Source organism: Arvicola amphibius, chromosome 5, assembly GCF_903992535.2.
Source record: "Arvicola amphibius chromosome 5, mArvAmp1.2, whole genome shotgun sequence".
NCBI classification, from domain to species: Eukaryota; Metazoa; Chordata; class Mammalia; order Rodentia; family Cricetidae; genus Arvicola; species Arvicola amphibius.
In genome coordinates, this window is record NC_052051.1 from 8,803,698 (window position 1) to 8,824,422 (window position 20,725).

The window sequence follows — 20,725 nt, forward strand, 5'->3', positions numbered from 1 at the left end:
GTTCTCTTCACTGTGGTTTGGACCCACAATTATTAGATCTGAAACATACTTCTTGTCTCTAGGTACTTTATGTGTGTCCACCTTTTTTTTAAAGGTCCAGAAGAGCATAGTGGCTAATTACATAAAAAGTTAAAATGTGATATGGCAAATAAATAGCATGAGGCAGAACCCCGAGCTCACGTGTGGGTTCAACAGATGCAGAACAGCGTTCCATTCAATAAGGGAAGATGTACAATCATGCTTGGAAACCCGGAGATGAATCTGCCCGGAACATTTAATTTTCATGGTAAAAGCATGCAAACAACAGGGGTGGCCTTCACTGGAGCCCACCCAAATCAGAAGCATGGATGCCCACCCGGAGGGTGAGTCTATGTCAAGCCTGTGTTTCCTTGTCTTCTGTCTTGACAGCCCTCACACTCAGAACTTCTCTGCCCCTGGGCGGTGCACTCAGAGCCCCGCTGAATAAAGACCCTGCTCTACTGGGAACTCCCTTACCGCTCACACCTGCAGAGCTTGACCTGAATGCCCCCACCCCATGTAAAGTAAATGCTTTGAGACTAGAGGGTGGTGGGGGCTCATACAATAGGCCATTACCAGATTTCCAGACTTTGTCATGAATGAATTAAGAGCAATGCTGTGGAATATAAGCTGGGCTGGAAAAAGCAGAAGCTTTCATTTATGTTGGGTCCTCGTGTTGGGGTGTAGCCCCAGGCAGAGGTCAATCTAAATATGTATTGGGGTCCCTAGAGTATAAGAGTGTCATGCTGGAGGGTAGAGAAAAGGAAGCTTAGGAGTCCCATGAGGGAGGGTTGTTGACATCCAGCCTTGCTTATGCTCAACAATTGAAAACAGCCTATGGGATTGATCTGCTAAGGCATTTGCCTTTGGTCTCTGTCCTTTCTCCTGGAGGTGACATAAGTAACTTGGTTACTGGTAACTATACAAGACATGAACTTCTATGATATATGGTACAAATTCTTTTTGTTTCTCCTTTCGGCACTGGGACTTGAACCCAGGACCTTAGGCACGCTGGGCAAGTGTTTTGCTACCTAACTGCCCCTCCAGCTCAATAAAAAATTACCTTGAAGCTGTGGGATGGAACCAATGTCTTTAACCATATGCGGGTTACAAGCTGTCCATCTCTATACACAAAATAAACTCTCAGGGATGCTTTGCATCTGTCTGTTAATGGTGGACTCGATCCCGAGTTTATCCTAAAGAAAACCAAAAGGTGAGAGAGGAACAAAAGCCTCCTCCATCCTCACCTCCCTGTTCCATAGAGAACAGTGCATCCCAATGCTTCCCCTTAAGGGAAACCTGCTCTTCTGTAGGAAAATGAATGTGGGAAAGAAACAGGGAAGGAGTGGAAAGGTACCATTGATAGAAGTTAGCTATAGAATGGATTCCTTGCAAGGACCATAAAGATAACATTAAGCCATTCGTGAACTGAGTAAGCTATCTCTGTATATGATGGGCCCTAATAAGTCCCCCATCTTTACTGGCGTGCTCACCTCTTCTCCTCTCTATATTAATTAGCATTGCCGTGAGAAGGCAGAGGGCAGAATGGAATCTAGTCCTTTTGGAGGTCAGGCCTTAGGATGCTAAGGGAATTGTTTGTCCCACAGCTCTGTAAGCAAACACGAGCCTCACCTCTTTCAGACGCATTCTATCTACTTCCCCACTAACCTGAAGGACGTGGGGGAATGGCTGGGACCCACTCATGTTCTGTCTCTTGTAAAAATTAAGTCTATGCCAGCAAACTACGGTCCTGTGTAGCCTCGGGAGACACCCTCTGCCTCTGAGCAGACCCATCTCCTCTGAGCATGCTCCGCACAAGGCCATGGTCACCATCACCTGGGAGCAAACCCGTACCTGTGGAACTATTCTTCATCCACGTCTGTTACAAACTGGGAATGGTGCTCGGGTGACTTGCTGTGCGTTTTGCTTAGGTGGAGTTTTACTGCGTGTTTGCTCACAAATGTCCGACTGCACAACTTACACTTGAATTTAGAGTCTGTGTCCTCTTCACCGGCTATTGTTTCCGGAGACCTCTGAGCCGACGACACTCGGGAGATCTCCTGCTCCGCCTTGCTCGGCTGGTCGGCCGCCATCCGCGTCATGTCCTTCATTTGGAAGCCCAGGTGAGACTCTAAGTGGCTGATGTAAGTAGAAGGGGTTCTGAACTGGGAGGCACAGTCACTGCAGTAAAAGATGGGGTGCCCTTTGTCCATGTTTTTCAGGAATTTTGTCCCCCCTGTTTTCCTAAGCTGGTACTTGACATTGGCCAGCCAGTGGCTGATTGTGGTCATCGAGAGTCCCGTGAACTTTGAGATTTGCATCCGCTCCTGTGGGCCCAGGTCGGAGAGCAGATATTTGCCCTCGGATGTCTGGAAGAGGCTCGAGGCGAACTGCGCCTGCAGGATGAGCAGGTGCTGGGGGTTCCAGTTGGACTGCCTGCCCTTCCTCTTGTGCAAAGTCGAGACTTCGCCGGAAACATCCTCGAAGCGCCTGACATCCATTTCCAGCTTCATGGGCGGGACCCTCGAGGGAGTGGCTGGCTTGGGGGTGGTGGCTTTGGGGAGGACCTTGACCATATCAGCAATGTCACAGAGAGCATGCTTCTGAGGTGGGGACGTGCAGGATTGTGCTTGCGAGGACTCGGCCCTCTTGCTTTTGGATTTGGTCAGGTCAATGGGCTGGTCACTGTTCTCAAACAGGTAGTGTCGGGATACGCTGGCCGGCCTGGTGGAGGAGGGACTTAGGACAGGTTTGTCCACTGCGCTGAGACTAGACTTGTGGAACATAGAGATTGTGCTTGAGTTGGGGCTGGAGCAGGAAGGAGAGCGCAAAGGCTCAGTAGCTTTACCCAGGTGGTTGTTGAGGACCGACTGCAGCGCGCTGAGCGGGTTGATGCAAGGCAGGGCCGGGGTGTGGTTAGCCGGTGCGCACCCGTTGCTCAGAGAAGATACAGGTTCTAACGGCTCTGGTTTCTCTTTCGGCAGCTTCTCTCCCTCTTTCAGGGGACAGGGCTCAGCCTTTCTGGATTCTGAGGGTGTTTCAATTTTGGAGAAAGACTCCCCCTCAGACTGACTGAGAGATGTTGCCTCTTCACGGGGACTCTCCTTCCCACACTCCTTTACAACTTCGTCTTTGTCTTCTGTCTCCTTCTTAACTTGTGTGTACAGGGCCAGGTTTGTGGGCACAGGGCCAAGCGGCATGACTTTCCACTTGGGCGCGATGGGCCTTAGCTTGTTGGCGAGGTTGGGTCTGATTTGCAGTATCTGAGAGCCCATTGCCATGGGTGGCTTGGCACCCTCTGACAGCTGGTAGGCTGCATGGATACTCGGGTATGCGCTCCAGCTGGGAGCACCATTTTGGGCCTTGTTGATGGCCGTGGTTACAGTATTTTCCAGTGACTTTAGGATGTCCCCTCCACCCTTTGAGCCGTCTTCCAAATCCTCCTCTCTCAGATACTGGTATTTTAAGGTGGGGTCGAGAGGTTTCTGTAGAGGGTCCTCGTATTCCTCGCCTTTCGCCCCTTGCTCATCTTCATTGATCTCCTCGGCCTTCTCCTTCTTGCTGTCTTTCTTTAACTCGGTGCTAGAGGCCGCGCAGTCAGAGACAGAGTTACTTGACGGCTTAGCACCCAGAGACTCGCTGTTTGGGGTCTCAGACAGCGACTGCATTTTCTCCACGGCCAGCGGGTCCAACACCAGCTGCTTGCCTTTCTTGGAGGCAGAGCTGGTGACTTTGAGAAAGTGACCTGTGACCATCATGTGGGTGGTGAGCTGCTGCAAGGTGTCATGGGAACTGCCACACTCCATACACTTTAAGATCTGCGACTTGCAGGCCTCGAACTGCCAGGTGTAGCTGGCTCCGTTTTGGTAGCCGTAGCGGCTGTTGGAGGGCAGCTGCAGGTTGGGGTTTTTCTGGGAAGAAAATGATTCTGCCTGTGTCCCTGTGGTAGAGTCAGGGGAGCAAGGCCTGTTGATGTCGAAAACACGCTTCTTAGCTGGTGTGACCATTTTAGAGGAAATGGTTGGTACCGGTTCCTTCAAAGGCACTTTTTGGTAATGTTTTGTCTTTATCATGTGGACGCTCAGGTCTTGCAGGGAATCAAAGGAGTCGCCACAAAACATGCATTTCAGAACCTTCTGCGCGTCCTCTTTGTCCATGTCCTGGAAGGCCCTTTTCCGGGGCTTTGAGTAGCTCGTGGGTCTGAGCTTATCTTTTTTGCGGTTGTCATCTTGATAGTGGCCTGTCTCATTCATGTGCACTGTCAGCTCCACCAGCGTGTCGTAGGCTGCGCTGCACTGCCTGCAGCGGAACCTGCTGGCCCCGGTGAACACCGAGCCGCACATCTTACTGCTCTGCCGGTACAGCTGCACGGAGCTGAATAGGCTGGGCTTAGAGACAGACCGGGAAGGCAAGTTCTGCTGGAGGCTTTTGGACAGGGCATCTTGGTGCCAATCAAAATCATTCTTGCCGCTGCCATTGCGGGTGTCACAATTCCGTCTCTCGCTGTTGGATAATTTGAAGCCGAGGCCCAGGCCTGACCAGTAGGAATCTGACAGGATATTGGCATAGACGGCTGTCATTTTATCCATGCAGTTATGGGGTTCGCTCGGAAGCTTGGGGTGAGCGTTTGCTTTCTTGTCCGAGGCATCTCGGCCACAGATGCTCTTGATGTCTGACACCTGGTCGCTGGCATCACTCAGAAGAGATTCATTTTCGGCGTCCTGGTTGGACAGGTGACTCCCTGGCGAGTTCTGGCAGCTGAAGTAGCCTTTCTGCTCCGGAATTGTGTCTAGTTCCTCATCTGTCCCCGTGTCATTACTGCCCTGATGCTGAGCCACCGAACCACTGTCTTCCTCCTCCTCCTCTTCCTCCTTTATTTCCTCCTCTTCCTTTAGAACTTCCTCCTGGGCATAGCCTGCAAGAGATACAGAGAGATGAACTAAACATAACGGCTCTTGGAGTCTGTCCCTGTGTCCCCACTTACCCAGGCTGAACTGAATAGCAATTTAATCTATACTTTCACCAGTCACAAGCTGGTAAGAAACGGAAGCAAAGACAAATGATGCATTTTAATTTTAATTTTAATTTTGGAACAGGGCCTCACGTAGCCCGGGCTGGCCTCAAATCTGCTATGTTGCAGGACGTGAACCCTTGGTCCTCTTGCCTCTGACTCCCCAGTGCTGGGATTACAGGCGTGCACCATCACATTCAGTGCCTGTGGTGCTGTGGATGGAACCCAGCTTTTACGTATGCTAGGCAAGCACTATGACAACCGAGTACACCCCCAGACCCTAAAGGATGTCTTCCGTGCATCCATTGGCTGTTTCTTTTTAACTTGGCAAAACCATAATTCTCTATGCGTGGATACTATCACGAGTTAACCATTAAGGGATCAAATATCATTCAGATATTCCTATAATGAGACAGTGGCTAAATTCACGTGTGTGGTTGTCAGGAAAATCTAGATCGAAATGCAAATCCTACCAGCATTGCAGCACAGGAGCATGTTGGCTCCTAAGAAAGTTGGCTTGGCCCTTGGCACATCAGTGGCAAACAGTCCCAAGGCACTTGGGAGTATCAGCATACATCCGTCTAAAGAGGAACCCAGATGCATAGCCATTGTATCTTTGATAGCCTGTGTCTTTCTGTTGTAACATTTTTATTTATAGAAAGTTGCCGGGAGAGAGACCACGGAGTATGTAAATATAATCTCCTACCAATGGCTGAAAAATTATGTAAGCTCAGCAAATACAATGATTTTAAAATAATGGGGAATGGTGTTAGAATGGGAGATTTGGGGGCTAGTCTATTACTCTCACACAGGTTTATGAAGACCTTCCCAGACATGGCTAAAAATACTCTCTCGATCTTGTTCCTGTAATTTCAAATGCACTGTGATTTGTGGGTACCCGTCACGAGGTGCCAATTATAGAGTTGATTTGTGGATGTAAAATGCTATTGGGGAATGCATGCTTTCCCTTCTCTGAGAGGACCGAGGGCCAGTAATTGCATAGGGAAAATGAAGGCACGAGAGAGAGGGTGCAAAAGAGAATTAATGGACAAATATCCATCAGTGCCGACGGGGAATGTGACTATTTATGCCCATAGGTTCATTTCCTCCACCTGGCCTTTCAGAGGCATGTGGATAAACGGCAACCAAAGATGTCTCCATGCAAAAGAGACCCAGCTTCAAATCTGCAGGGTTAGCATGGCCTTAATGCAATGTTTCCCTCAGAAACATCACTCTCCTTCTTGATGGCAGAAAAAAACCCCAACAAAATAAAACACAAGCCCTAGACCAGGTTCTGTTCTTCCTATCCACCAAAACTCCAGCTTGGACGCGAGGTGTCCCTGTGCTGAAGGCCAGCAGAGAGAGTTCAAAGAGAAGGCCCTGAGAAAGGAGGGATCTGTAGTCAGGAGTATCACAGCTGTTGCTGTTGGTGAAGATGAAGAATTTTAATTGAGAAAGTATTCTCCCCGGGCACCCAGGTAAATCACTACAAATTATTTTGGTGTGTGTACGTATGCATGTGCAACCTCATGTGGAGGTTAGAGATTGATGCAGGACCTCCTCGGTGCCTCCCCTCCCTCGGAGCCTCCCCTCCTTATTACAGAGTGAGTCAGGATTTCTCTCTCACGTGAGCCTAGAGCTGGCTCATTCAGCTAGTTTATCCATCCAACTTGCTCTGTGGGTCCCCTGTAGCTGCCTCCTGAATGCTGGGGTGATAGGCAGGCTGTTACATCTGCCTGACATGTACGTGGTTGCTTGCTCACTAAACTCTGGTCCTCATGCGTATGCAGTGACCACTGAACCATCTTTCCAGCCTCCGAGCAAGTCCTTTCGTGTTTATCTAATATCCACATACAGTACGTGCTATCATTTGCTTATTTTTTTTAGGGCTCTGGAGACTGAGGCTTAAAAAAACGGAGAAAGTTGCAGACCCTGCAGGGTCCCCACAAAACCCAGTGCTGTTTGTTGAAAGAATTCATTATTTTGTGCAGGCCATTCTCCTTCCTTCTGCCGCCAACTTAATGAATAAGAAAATCTTCCTACGGCAGCAGTGAAATTTGGTCGATCTTTAAGCAGCTAGAGAGAGGATTGTGGGAATGCTGAAGACAAGGGCCTATGGCTTTGAGGGCATGCTTCTATAAAACAAGATAAAATGCGAAAGTTCAGTCTGGCCACGAGTTTTATGGTTGCGTTTGTTATTTTATTGTTATTGGTGAGGTGCTTTTTTGCTTCCCCAGCAAACTGACAAGCAGATTTTTCATTAAATTGGTGTTGCTGGTCTCTAGTGCCAAAAATTGATTGGAAGAAAGGAAAACTATCCAATCCAGCCAAGCAACCATTAATAAATGGCCACTTCTTGCAGGAAAACTGCATTTTGAAACAACCGAATGCCCACATCAGACCAGACCCTCCCTGTGATTGACATCCTCTTCTCTTCGGTCAAGACTAACGTAAGCCTTCTAAAGAGGTATTCCACAATTACGGTCAAGGAGAAAGTTCTTAATTATAAAAAAAGAAAAGTTTCCTGAGACCATGAACGATACTTCAAAAATAAGATACATTTTAGCCATCAGACGTGGGCCGTTTGCTTGCTGCTATTTCTTTTGAGTGTCGCTTTGTAGCCCCAAGGGGGCTGTGAGTCCTCACAATCCTGCTGCCTCAGTGCTGGCGTTGTCGGCATGAGCCACCACTCTTGGTGAAATGATCTCATATTTGTGAGTGAAATCAGGCAAACTTTACGAAATAAACTTGGTCACTTTTGAAAAGGAAATGGGTGTTCTAACTCTGGGACAAATAGCAAGAAAACAGCGTCATCCATGACTTCTCTGGGCTATAACATACTGCCACTATGCTTATGGGTCGTATGATCACAGAGAGAATGAAAAGCATGCATGCGCGCGTGCACACAAACACACACACCCCTGCCAACCAATACAAGAAGTAGTGTTCCTTCCCATTTTTTCCTTTTTTTTGCCCCCTGCTGACATTTGGTGCTGAGCTTCCTAAAGACCCATTCAACCTCACAATCTACTCTGTCCTTCTAAATGGAGTCCCCAGAAGAAAAGTCGGAGACAGCACACTCCTCCCCCACAATACAGATAAAATTTTCTGCTTAATTAGGCATTGACATGTTTACTATAACCTTTACAGCAGAGTAACTCGTGCTGAGAGACCCTTTTTGTCTGTTTGCCTCCGCAGAATAGACTAAATCTCATGCACCCGATAAAATAACACGTTGAAAAGCCTCAGGGAAAAAAAAGTGCCGGCGCACCTGTCAAAGGGGGGTGTATCGTAACAATGGCTGAGGGTTCCAAGGAGTTTCTCGAAACCACATTTTAATATTAAACATTTAAAATTGTTCACTTGATCCAAGCGATGCTGGTTGCCACCGACAGCGGAGGTGAGCACGGAAAGGCAGCCAGAACCTGGGCGGCTAGGCACATAATGAAGCTCCGTCTCTCTCAGCGTCGTTGAATTGTTTAATGAGTTGGGCATCACGTGCAAGTCTGGCTATAAGCAGATGAGTGGCAAATTCATTCTTATGAACACTTGCTTAGCAAAAAGAATGGTCACAATGCTGCCAAGGCGGGGGTGGTGGGTTGGAGTAGGGGGAGCGACACTCTGTAGAATCTTTTTGTTGATTTTTGGCTTGAAGATCAAACTAATTTTCTAATCCCACCGATTTTCTAATTCCACCCCTGGCCATCGTGTGAATCTGGCCACAAAAAAACCTTAGCTCCTGGACAGCAAGCAAATGAACCAACCCTGTCAGTTCTTTGTCTCAGTGACGGACTCATGAGACCATTTCCCTTCCATGCTCCCTCTGCTCAGATGGGCAGCCGTACTGTCCTCTAGGACAGGATGATAGCCCCCTCACTCCTAATTATCCCAGCCCCCTAGAATGTTCTTCAGTTTTAGACAGATTCTCTGAATGCAACCCAGGCTGACTTTGAACTTACAGTTCTCTTGTCTTAGTCTCTGGAGATCTGGAATGACAGGTGTTCACTAGCTCTGTTGCTAGAACATTCTGTGCAAAGCGGGTCAGGCCAGGAAGTTCCTGTTTTAACTCTGGCAAAGGGTTTGGTGCACTTAACGTGAAAAGCCGACTCTGAGGGCTGACTATAGGAGCCAACCAGATTTGGCGTCTGGGCGCCTCCTGGCTCTACCCTCGGGCAGCCACACCCTCCCGGCTCTGCAGGGATAAGGAGCAAAACAAAGCTGACAGTTAACCTGGTCCTCTGCAATTGCAGATTTCACCTCCCTGAGGTTCATTCTCTTTGCCTTTTGGCCAACGCCCTTTCTCAAAAAGATTCTTTTTTTTCTGGCCAGTTTCCCGTCTTTCTGTAAATTCAACCAGAGCCCACGACTTAGCCATCCTGCAGCATCAGCCTAACTGTGTTTACCGATGGCTCGGGGCTCTCCCTGAACACGGAATTAAAATATCTGCCCCAACAATCCGCCTCACAAACTTTGCTTCTCTCAGTACCAAGTCCCACCCTGGCACGATTACACCTTGTCCACAGATGCTTGAATGAGTGACTAGATCAGACCAGAACATCATTTTCTCTGCAACTTCAGGCTAATCTGCAGGAGCACCGGCTCTGTGAGCGGCAATCACCCTCTCCAAACGGATCAGGTGTGAGTTGTAGCCACCCTTATCAGTTTGCTCAGGGAGACAAGACCGCCCCAGGAACCATGGTTTCTGGCTGACAGAGCCACTGGCTTTCTTGCTGCCTAACTTTCTGCAGTGTGGGTTTGCACTTAAGCCTGAAGGTTAAGAGTAGACATCAAGACTGGGTGCATGAGCGATTAGGCTCTTAGGGTGAATGGTCTGCTTCGAGAAAGATCCACACACAGGCTGCCTGACACCGTGGGCTAGTTTTGCCTCTAACATATGAAGACAAACTCCATCACAGCTCAGTGGTGTGTGCTCCCTAGATATTAGGGGATCATCTCCTGAATTCTTTGTACTTTAACAGTATGTGGGTAAATTTAGAAATAAACCCTTGCAGTTTTGGAAAATTCCTCTTATGTTAAAAGTTTAAAAAGAAAAAGAAAACTGCTGCTTTTTAAAAAAGACAACTGCTTTGTTTGTTCTAAAAACCTGCAGTAAAAATCGTTTCAATGAGATTGTACAAAAATAACTCACAGGTGGTCCCTTGTTAGCTATCAGCCCTTTGCGACAGTACATTCCTAGGTTTGCCTTGAGAAAATAAATTCTTGGGTTAAAACAGTTTTTAAGATGGCAGAGGAGGTGAAACTGAGGTTTTAACCTGAAAGGCATTTAAAGCTTCAGAAGCCAGATTTTCAAAAACAAACCAGAATTTGACCAAGATCTCATTTAATAACACACTTGGCTGTGAAGGGGTCATTTTGTCAGTAGGTCCCTCTAAGTCACCTAAAGAGCCCTCTGTAGGTTGGGCATATCTAAATGAGGGGTGGGGACAGTTCCATGCCACATATCCAGCAGGTGCGCTAAGCGATGGTACAGGCAAAGGCCACCCTGCCATGATTTGGTGCGTGTGGTCTGTAGTCTGTTAGTGCATACGGGGTTAGTGGCGCTGCTGCTGGCGAACTGAGTGGAGATGCTGAGGGTAAGATGCTGTTAGGAAACTGAGCTACTTTTAAGATGGTGGCCAAGCCCAGACCTGGGGTCTCTAGGGGCAGTGTGGAGGGCCCCATCTGCTTTCTCTCTCAGGGTGATGGGAGGCTGGGGCTGCAGGCATCTCTTTCTCCTGAGATGATACACGCATCTCGACTTAGCCTGGCTGTAGTCTAAAGAACTTACCCAAGTTCAGACACATTTCCTATCAGAGATATTTTCAGCAACCATTCCATCACTCAAGGCACAGAGATGCTCCCCTATGCCCCATGGTATATACTCACTTATGTGTCTGTGACTTAGCACACTTTTTGAAAGAGGAGGGTTTGAGGGACTGGGGAGATGGCTCAGTGAGGAAGAGTGCCTGGTGTACAAGCGTGAGGACTCGAGTTCAAATCCTTCACAAGCACTCTTGTAAAAAGGCAGACATGGCCTTGGGAGCCTGTAACCTTAGTGCTGTGCAGAATGGAGACAGAACTGGGGGACTGCCAGCCTAGCTCTAGGTTCACCAAGAGACACTATCTCAAGGGAATAAGGTGGAAAGCAACAGAGCAGGACACCCAGTGCCTTACTCTGTCTGTCTGTCTGTCTGTCTGTCTGTCTGTTTTGTCTCTCTCTCTGTGTGTGTGTGAGGGAGAGAGAGAAGAGAAGAGAAGAGAAGAGAAGAGAGAGAGAGAGAGAGAGAGAGAGAGAACCTAAAGAGAGCACACTTTACTTAGATTTGGTGATACATGCCTTTAATTCCAGCACTGGAAACAGAGACAGACCAATTTTTATGAGTTCAAGGCTATATAGTGAGACCCTGTCTCAAAGGGAAAGTGGGGGTTTTGTTCCTCCCTCGATCTGAATCTCAGAATCAAAAAGTAGAGTTCTTTATCTGAGGGAACACTGAAGAGACTGTGAGTACAATCTCAGGGAGGCTCATCCAGAGACCAAAAGAAGTCTCTCTCTCTCTCTCTCTCTCTCTCTCTCTCTCTCTCCCTCCCTCTTTCCCTCCCTCCCTCCCTCCCTCCCTCCCTCTCTCCCTCCCTCCTTCCCTCTGCTTTTCCTGAAAACTGGTCAGTGACTTGGAACCATTGACATGCACGATGGATGCCTATCAGATGGGGCATGTATTATTATGGATGTATATTTATGCAATGTATCTTCCTGGTTCATCATCTTAGCCTTCAGACTGTGAACCTGTTTTCTCACGTTGTGACTTCATTCACAACTTCATCACTAGCCAAAAGGACGAAAGTAGTTCAAGCTCATGGAAACGGACCCTCAATCAGTCAGCGTGCTTCCTTTGTTCATTCACCCCTCCAAATGTATTCTCTGTTACCATGGCCAAGATGCTCTGGGCGAGTTTCACTGGGACTTCCGTCCTGGGGGGGGGGAATTCCTCCCAAAGTCAAGGAGAGGGAAAGATGAGTTACTGACAGAAGTGGGCCATCAGAATGGGGAGCAAGAGGTAACAGAAAGGTCATACATCCTCGCAAGGGTGCAGGTAACTGAGTGGGGAAAGTAGGCCACATGGAAAAAGAAACAATCCTGACACAGGAGGATAAATAGGAACAGACGTTTGCCTGGATGGAGAGACGCTGAGGGGCCATACGGTTTGTGCCACGCTGGAGAAGCACAATGGCTGCTCAGGCTGTATGGCAGAGTCAAGGGCTCCCTGGCTTTCTTTGCACGCACGGGTGAATATGAAGGTGTGAGACACCTCAGGTGTCATCACTCAGATACCAGCCCTCATTGCCTTGGAGATCACTGATTTCCTTAGGCTGGCCAGCTAGTGAGCCCCTGGGACCTGCCTGTTTCTCTCCCTCTGATGCTGAGGTTACAAGTACGGACCACCACACCTGGCTTTTATTTATTCATTTATCTGTCTGTCTGTCTGTCTGTCATATGTCTATCTATCTATGTATTTATCGATGGTTCTGGGCACCAAACTCAGATTCTCATGCTTGCAAGGAAAGCTCATTACCAACTGAGCTGTCTTCCCCAGGCATTTTGTTCTGGTCACACTAAGGAAATAAAACAAGGCGTGTCTGGGGTCCATTCATTTGCAATCTTTGAATACAGGATGGGGAGCAGGTGAGACGAAGGCAGAAGACCTGGGCTGCTTCTCTGGGTTTCGACTCCCCAACTTTCTGACCACAGTTCTTTAAGCCTGCCTGCGTCTAGGTTCCTTTTTTAGGGCAAAGAAGCAGTAGGGGAGCCAATGTGCTGTGAGCTGTCACTGTTCAGAGTCTGTTCGCTGTGTTAGCAGCAGTAGATGTGTGGACTTTTAGGCTTGCCCCAAACCCTGCAGGATAGGGATCATTTCAGACGATCTCCAGGGCATCTCTATATCAAGACTCCACAATGTAAATGTAAGCGGAGAGATCACCGGGATATATAGGTCTCTAATATAGAGATCTTAAGGATGTGTGGGAACCAGCTTTGGGAAAGGTGGAAAGATCCATGCATAAATGCTTGCTGCCAGATGGTGCTGACAAGGAAACACCAGGCTAGAGATAGACACATCACTTAGATAAGGCTTCTGAAGCTGGGCCCTGTAATCACAGCTCTTTGGAAGGCTGAGGCAGAAAGATCTTACAGTCAAGGCAACCTTGGGCTACAGGGTGAATTCAGGGTGAACATGGGGAAGTTAGTAAAACCCTGTCTCGGAATAAAAAGTCAAAAGAGATGGGGTGAGGCTCAGTGTAGAGCCATTGCTTAGTATACACGAGGCCCCAGGATCAGGAAGGGCCAGGAAAGGACTAGTCAAGTAAGGAAGAAGTGAAATGCCGCACAGTTTCAGACCAGGCAGATTGTAGCTCAGATCTGCCACGCATTTCTCACTGTGATCCTGGGGAAAGTGCTGATATTTTTGAAGGGATGGCATCTTCACTGATAACGGCAATAATAGTAGGGAAGAGCTTGTAAGGTTGCTAGGCTATCTCATCTCAGAAAGTACATAAAACGCTCAGATGCAGTACGTCCTCCAAGCTTCCAGCCCCACACTAGACACTATGAGAACTAAGAATCCTAATCTTCAGTTGGATCTATAGATGGCTGAAATCAGTTGTTTTCTACATTTTCTGTTTTCCTGAAATCTTATCCCAGAGCGACGGCACTCACATGGCTTCTGCATTCGCTACAGGGCAGTTTGTTGGTGCACAGGTAAGCAAATAGCCTCCTTCAGGGTGGGGCTTGCTATTTAATGGAAAGTCATTTGTATAAGGCGCCAGGGATATGCGCAGGGAACTTCTGCAGATGTGACACTCTAATACAGAGCAGCAAGTTATGAGATCGTTACCCCTAATGATAATGTCTGCAATCCTTGAGAAGTACATCAGCCCGATATCCAAGAGGAAAAGGTCTCTGTGCAGAGCCCCAGGCTTCGCGTCGAGAGAAGCGGCAAGTTCTTGAAGCAGAAGGTCTCTGAGGAAAAAGAATAGTGTATATCCTGCTACCTCAGGTTTCGGGCCAGCATGCGTTATTATTGGGACGCATCTTAGCGACAATGTAAAAAAGCAGAGTGAGAAAATATTCCTGGAGAAGGGAGCCACTTCGGAAGCTTTCTGTCGACTCCAGTTTAGAATCATTATCCTTAGAATATCCCCAATATGGAGACAACCATCAGTCAGGAACTGGGGGAGAAATTGCAACAGGATGGAGGCTGCCTTATCCAATGGAGAAGCACAGGCTTTGACTGTGGAGTTGGAACAACTGTTTGCAGTTTTGCAGTAGAGTGCCATTACTTTCCCCTATACATTCTCTTGCACAAGGCTGTGTAAATGCACACACACACACACACACACACACACACACACACACACACACGCGCGCGCGCGCGCGCATGCATGTTCACCTCGCCCATCATTCTTTTCAAGAATAGGAGTCTATCTTTTCTGTGCCAGGGAAAGGGACACGAGCTCGTTGTCCAGAACGACCTTTAGGAAGGATGGGGAGCCAGTGCGCCATCTGTACTTCTTCGAGCTTTTTCCAATTTGCTTGAAATAACGTGGCTAGCGCGGCATCCTACAGAATGTGAAGGTGATCCTGTTTCCCTCTTGCCTGGCTGGAAGTCAAACAGCTCTTCTCTTCTTTTTTTTTGGCAAACGCTGCTTCTTTCTCTGAAATATCTCATGCAGATAATGGATAATGATCGCTTCTCGTTGCCTTTGCTCAAAAACGTCTAACTGCATTAGCCAAGAACGGACAAACTTTAACCCACGTCTTTTGCTAAGTTCGCGGCTGTGACCACTTCCCATTAAGGAAGAAAGAAAGAGAGAAGAAAGTCCAGCGTTGCCTCCCAGAAGCTAAATTGGTGTTGTCAGGGAGCCGGCAGGTTCTTGTGTTTCGGTGAGGAGCGTTTGCTGCCTCCTGAGTCACAGAAATTCAAGGTGGAAAGACGCATCGTGGAGCGGTGCTAACTCTAAGGACAGGGAAGGGTGGGCTGGCCTTGGGCACTCTTTGACCCTACCATGCACTGCTCGGAGAGGAGACCTTCAACCCTTCTTTTCCATGTTGCATTCTTCACTAGCGATTGCCGTGAGCAGCCCACACGAACAGAGTTCCTTTCTATCCCACCCACTTGGAAATAGACCTCCATTCCTACCACTGAACATGTGATTAAACGTAAGGACCGGGGAGAGCACTGAGGGTAGGCTCTTATGACTTGCTCTCATTTTACATCAATCCCCAAGATGAAGATTAGCAGATACTTGAGCATCTTCAGTGTCAGGGAGCACCCCACCTCCAGGGTTTCCTGGCGTAAAACAGCCCTGATATTTAGGCTCTGTGGGGGCACAGACTTACATGTAAGACTGGTGGTCTAATGTCTTTACAGGTGCTGTGTTGTTTGATCCCCACAATAGCTCTGTCTGCCTTTTGGTTTCTCCCTGAACAGATGAAGAAATAGCATCTTGGGGAACATTCATTGCACCTTCAGGGTCCCACGGCTGATCAGGGTTTGAGTCTGCACCTGTTGGAGTCTCGGTTCTATGCGGGGGTCCTTCCTTTACCTCTCTCTCTGGACCTAACCCATCACTCAGAGTTCTTCTCTCCCTGCTCTTTCTGTTGTTGCTGTTATTTGTGTGTGCACAGGTGTGTGGGTGCACACACATGTGTTTGTGCCTACGGAGGCCAGTGGGCAATGTTAGCTATCGTCTGTTGTTGCTTGCCTTCTTTGTTTTCCAGGGTGAGTGACTTTATGAGATCCTTTTCTGGCAGCTGATTTCTCTAGAAGACCAGGGGCCAGGTGTATTCCCATCATACCCACAGCGATCTCATCCTGGAGTCGTTTTTCTTCCCTGGAGCCACATGACAGTGTCTGAAGACATTTTTCGCTCCTATATATGCAGAAAAAGGGGTTCTCCTGGCTTAGTTTCGTATTACCACAGCTTTAACTGTGGCAGTGAAGGCCAGCTGAAGCTTCGGGTATTGAGGGTGAGGAAGAGAATTATTGCTGGTGCCTCTAGTTGCCAGTGGGGCTTGGGGAAGGGTAGAGAATTGGGTCTATTTTGCAAGATGAGCCAGGGGAGACTATGTGGCCACATTCCTTGTGTTTGCAGAAGGAGTGGAAAGGAAGTGGTTGCTGCTCATCGGACTCCCCCTCCGCTGTGTCTCACTTTGTCATTATGAACACAGCGTTGTGGCCTCAGTCACACCCTCTATAATTTGAGACCCGCAGCGACCCCTGCCTTAAGGGTCACTGTGACAAGTACCTGGACAAGTTGGAAAGAGCCCAGAGTGCCTGGTGAGGAGGGCAAGGCCTCGCATGTGACAGGAACAGAGATCTAGCTATGAAGAACAGTGCCGCTGGCCACATTTCCCAGGAGTTTAGATATCTGCTTTCTTTAGTTATAGCTGAAAACAAAATTAGTCTGGCACTATTTTTAAAAGATTTTTTTTTTCTGAATTTGTTGAACTGCCCTTATCTGATTGAATATTTTTTTTACAAAACAAGGAAAAAAGAAAACACAAGAAGTAGTGATGGAAGGGACTGGCAATTTTAACAGTTCCAGTAACTATGCCAAATAAATCCCGACTGAGTTTAGTCCTTAATTAGCTAGGTTAGCTTTCAAATGAGGCAACTTACATAATATAGGCAGCTGGACCCGGGGATGGATTCGCACTGGGCAATTGGACGGACTGATGTCTCAAACGCTGAGAGACAGACAGATGACTCTTGGAGTCATCTAGTGGAAAGTCCTGCATGGTCTTTTTGACCTTCAGTTTTGGGTGAAAAGTACTTTGAGCCTGGTCTTTTCAAAGCGTGGCTTCCCTTCCCTGTCCTGACTTCTAAAGGATGCAGGCCAACAGGAGGGGTCATAGGTCAGGGAGTGGACATTCCCTTCTGTGGCACTGCACTGGCTTTTCTCCAGAAACTGGGATGGACAACACTGGTGGTTTAACTTGGTGCACGTTGAGTACTAACACTGCTCACTGCTTCCTGACCTCAGGTGTAACTTGACCAGATCACGCACACTCCTGCCATGCACCTTCATCGCCGGTATGGCTGTGACTCTTCAAACCATGAACTGAAGTAGCTTTTCCCTCCTTAAGAGGCTGCTGTTAGGTGTTGAGGCACAGCAACAAGGACACAACTAGCTAATCCAGCTAGTCACACGTGCACCATCCTGTCCCCACATCCCTAGCTAATCCAGCTGGTCACACGCGCACCATCCTGTCCCCACATCCCTAGCTAATCCAGCTGGTCACACACGCACCATCCTGTCCCCATGCCCCTTTCACTGTTTTCACAAATAGGTACACAGCATCCTTGCTGGGCCACCTTGCCTCATGCCTGAGTGTATAATATCTTGCATATAATAATTTTATACATGCTAGAGATGCACGGGCTATTTCCATATAGAGTTCTGTTTTATAGTAATCAAACTCAGAGTTAATATCCTCAGTTCTTAGTATTTTTTCATTTCCTTATGAAGAGGATACTTAAAATCCTGCCCCAGGTATTCTGAAATCTCAGCACATCATGTTAACTGTAGTCCCCTGCTGTACAACAGAGCACCAGAACTGATTCCCTGGTCAGTGCTGCACTGTCTCCCAGCCTCTCTTTACCCCTGGTTACCTCACTACTGTCCCCAGATTCTGGTGATCACCGTTATGCTCTCAGTGTCTGTGAGGTTAGAGTTAGAGCCCAGAGGGCAGTGAGAGCAGAAAGTGTATGAGCCAAGCTCATACTTTCCAAAGTATGAAGTCTGAATGACATCACCACGTCCGGCTATGTAGACTTACTCTCAAGCAGGCCCATTGGGAAAAGTCCCCGGGGTGTAGATTCTGGTCTCTGGGAGTTTAATGGGATGGGACTTTAGTACGTTGGATGGTGTCTGAACAAAGCACTTCAAATACATCTGATAAATATCTGATGATCTGTTTTTTGGGGAGGGGGGTAGGTTTGGAGACAGGATTTCTATGTGTAGCCCTGGCTGTCCTGGAATTCACTATGCAGATCAGGCTGGCCTCGAACTCACAGAGATCCGCCTGCCTCTGCTTCTTAGATGCTGTGATTAAAGGCGTGCGACTCCATACCCAGCTTGATGGTTCATTTAAAAAAATGAAAAATGAAACAAAATATGAACACCTCCTCATTTCTTTTCCTTTCTCCTCTTTCTTCCTACTTTTAAAACATAAGCACAAACTGTCAGACTCTTGTGAATCTGATCTCATGACTCAAAGATGGGTCGCAGTTTTTTTAAAGCGGATTTGCCTGACAAGACCATCATGCATCCCCATCAGGGATATGGGCTCCACCCCTTTCTGAGCGCCACTCCTTCCAACAAGCTCCTTGTTTCCCCTCGAGTTCCAGGCCATCGTTTTGATCATCAGCTGGGTGGGATCCATAATCACCATGGAAACAGATCTCTGGGCTTGCCCATGAGGGATTATCCAGATTAGGATAATGTAGGTGGGAAAATCAACCCCAGATCTGGCTAGAGCCATTCCTTCAGCTGGGGCCCTGAACTGAAAAAAAAAGAAGAAAGTGGGCTGAGAACCAGCGTTCGTCTCTCTTTGCTCCCTGACTGTGAACGCTGTGTGACCAACTCCCTCGAGCTCTTGCCATCATGGCAGACTATATTCTCACGCTGTGGACCCAAACAAACCCTTCCTGTTTTAAACTGCCTTCCTTGGGTATTTTGTCAAAGCTATAAGGAAATTAGTACTAATGGTGTTTTTCACCATCAAAGACCCACTCACTCTCTGGTTAATGGCACACACCGTGAGTTAAATAAATGAATTTGCATGAATGCAAACTGACTAAATTATTTTCAAAATTTTCAGATTTATTTATTTTACTTTATGGGTATAAGTATTTTGCCTGTGTGTATGTCTGTGCACAGACGTGTGTGTGTGTGTGTGTGTGTGTGTGTGTGTGTGTGTGGTGCCTGTGGAGGTCAGAAGAGGGCATCAGAGCTGGTGTTTCAGATGGTTGTGAGACATTTTGTGGGTGATGGGTGTTAAACCCAAGTAGGTCCGGTTGAAGGGCAACAAGTGTTCTTAGCTACTGAGCCATCTCTCCAGTTCCCAGAATAAATTATTAGCCTAGCAGAATAAAATAAAATTCTTTCAGTGCCTATATTCCTAACACTTGGGAGATAGAAACAAAGAGGTCAGGAGTTCAAGAGCAGCCTCATTTACATAGAGTTGAATGCTGTGGGATAATACTCTTGTACACTGTAAAAATTTGTCTCTCATCTTGGTTTAATAAAGCATTGATTGGCCAGTAGCCATCCAGGAAGTATAGGCAGGGCAACCAGACTAGGAGAATTCTGGGAAGAGGGAAGGCAGACACAGAGTCACCAGCCAGACACAGAGGAAACAATAGGAGAACGCCTTACTGAGAAAAGGTACCAAACCATGTGGTAAACATAGATAAGAATTGTGGGTTAATTTAAGTTGTAAGAGCTAGTTAATAATAAGCCTGAGCTAATAGGACAAACAGTTTATAATTAGTATAAGCCTCTGTGTGTTTCTTTGGGACCGAACGACTGCGGGACCAGGTGGGGAAGAAACTTCCATCTACAGTTAGAGGACAGACTGTGCTTCACAAAACCCTATTTAGGGAAAAGAAAATCAACCTGAAGCTCTTGGTGGTGTGGCCAGACATGTGGTAGAGGTACTGGTATGTTCTATACTCACAGATCCAAACAAGAAGAATCAAATAATACTTAGAAGAAAGTCCCATTTCTAGAGATCAGAACCCTTGTTCTGAAGTCTCCTCTCTCTACAGGTACATTAACCATAGAGCTAGGCTGCATGCTTGGGTCTGCTTTGAAAATGCTTTTGAGAGACGTATCATCCCCCAGTGGCTTCTATGTCTAGAGCACATTTGCAGATCTCAGAATCTATTGTGTCAATAATCTGCATATTTAAGAGTCCCCACATGCTCATTGAGACGATGGATGGAGCTGGTGCAGTCTATTGGGTCAAAAATCGGCTTCAAATCGTCTATATACACAGTCGGTTGAGTAAATAACTGCATTTTCCAAAAGCCCCTAAATATATAATAACATGATGGATCACATTAGTCCCCGAAGTTGCAGCCTCGCTACCTCTGATGAGGAAAATGACGCATGCCTTAACAAGCCACTTACAAATGAGCTCATCTTCCCCAGACGAGGGTGCGCTCTACCTCAGCTCCATTTGTTGTATGTATGGGAAGGACCCTCCTCCCGTGGAAGCATCTGCATCTGCTCAATGTAATCTTGTCCTAATAAACTGAGCTACAGACCATGACTCAGTGTGGGGGGTAGAGACCAGAGGACTGTGTGGTTCTCAGTTTGGTTTAGAGGTTTCCGCCATTGTTTAGTGGGTGGCGTGCAGATACTTGAGTAGACTGTTCTTTTGAAACCAGCTAGAAGTCTTGATTTTGAGATGCCCCATCTGAACCTGTATTGCTATGATGACGACTTAGATCATGTGACTTAACTAGGGTCCTGTTTGCTGTGTGGACCACGTTCTAATAGTGCTGCCTACTCAGTGCCTTAAATGTTTTATCTTTTGGATCCTCCCAACACTCCAGATTGGTTCTAGGTTCAAGGGTGAGAAATCCTAGTCTTCCAGAAGTTAAATTTCCCATGACCACAGACCCAGAACTT

The 20,725-nt window shown here is 47.4% G+C and overlaps 1 protein-coding gene across 2 annotated transcripts in view; it reads right to left on the minus strand.

Annotated features, from left to right (window-relative positions):
• The window catches only part of Tshz2 (teashirt zinc finger homeobox 2), a 435,681-nt gene that overhangs the window by 173,358 nt on the left and 241,598 nt on the right, over window positions 1-20,725 (minus strand). The window contains exon 2 of one of the 2 annotated variants that reach the window (XM_038329799.1): window positions 2,000-4,933. In XM_038329799.1, coding sequence (XP_038185727.1) covers window positions 2,000-4,933 — 2,934 coding nt within the window. Of the gene's footprint in view, window positions 1-1,872; window positions 4,934-20,725 lie in introns of both variants that reach the window. The other variant, XM_038329798.1, reaches the window with a different exon arrangement.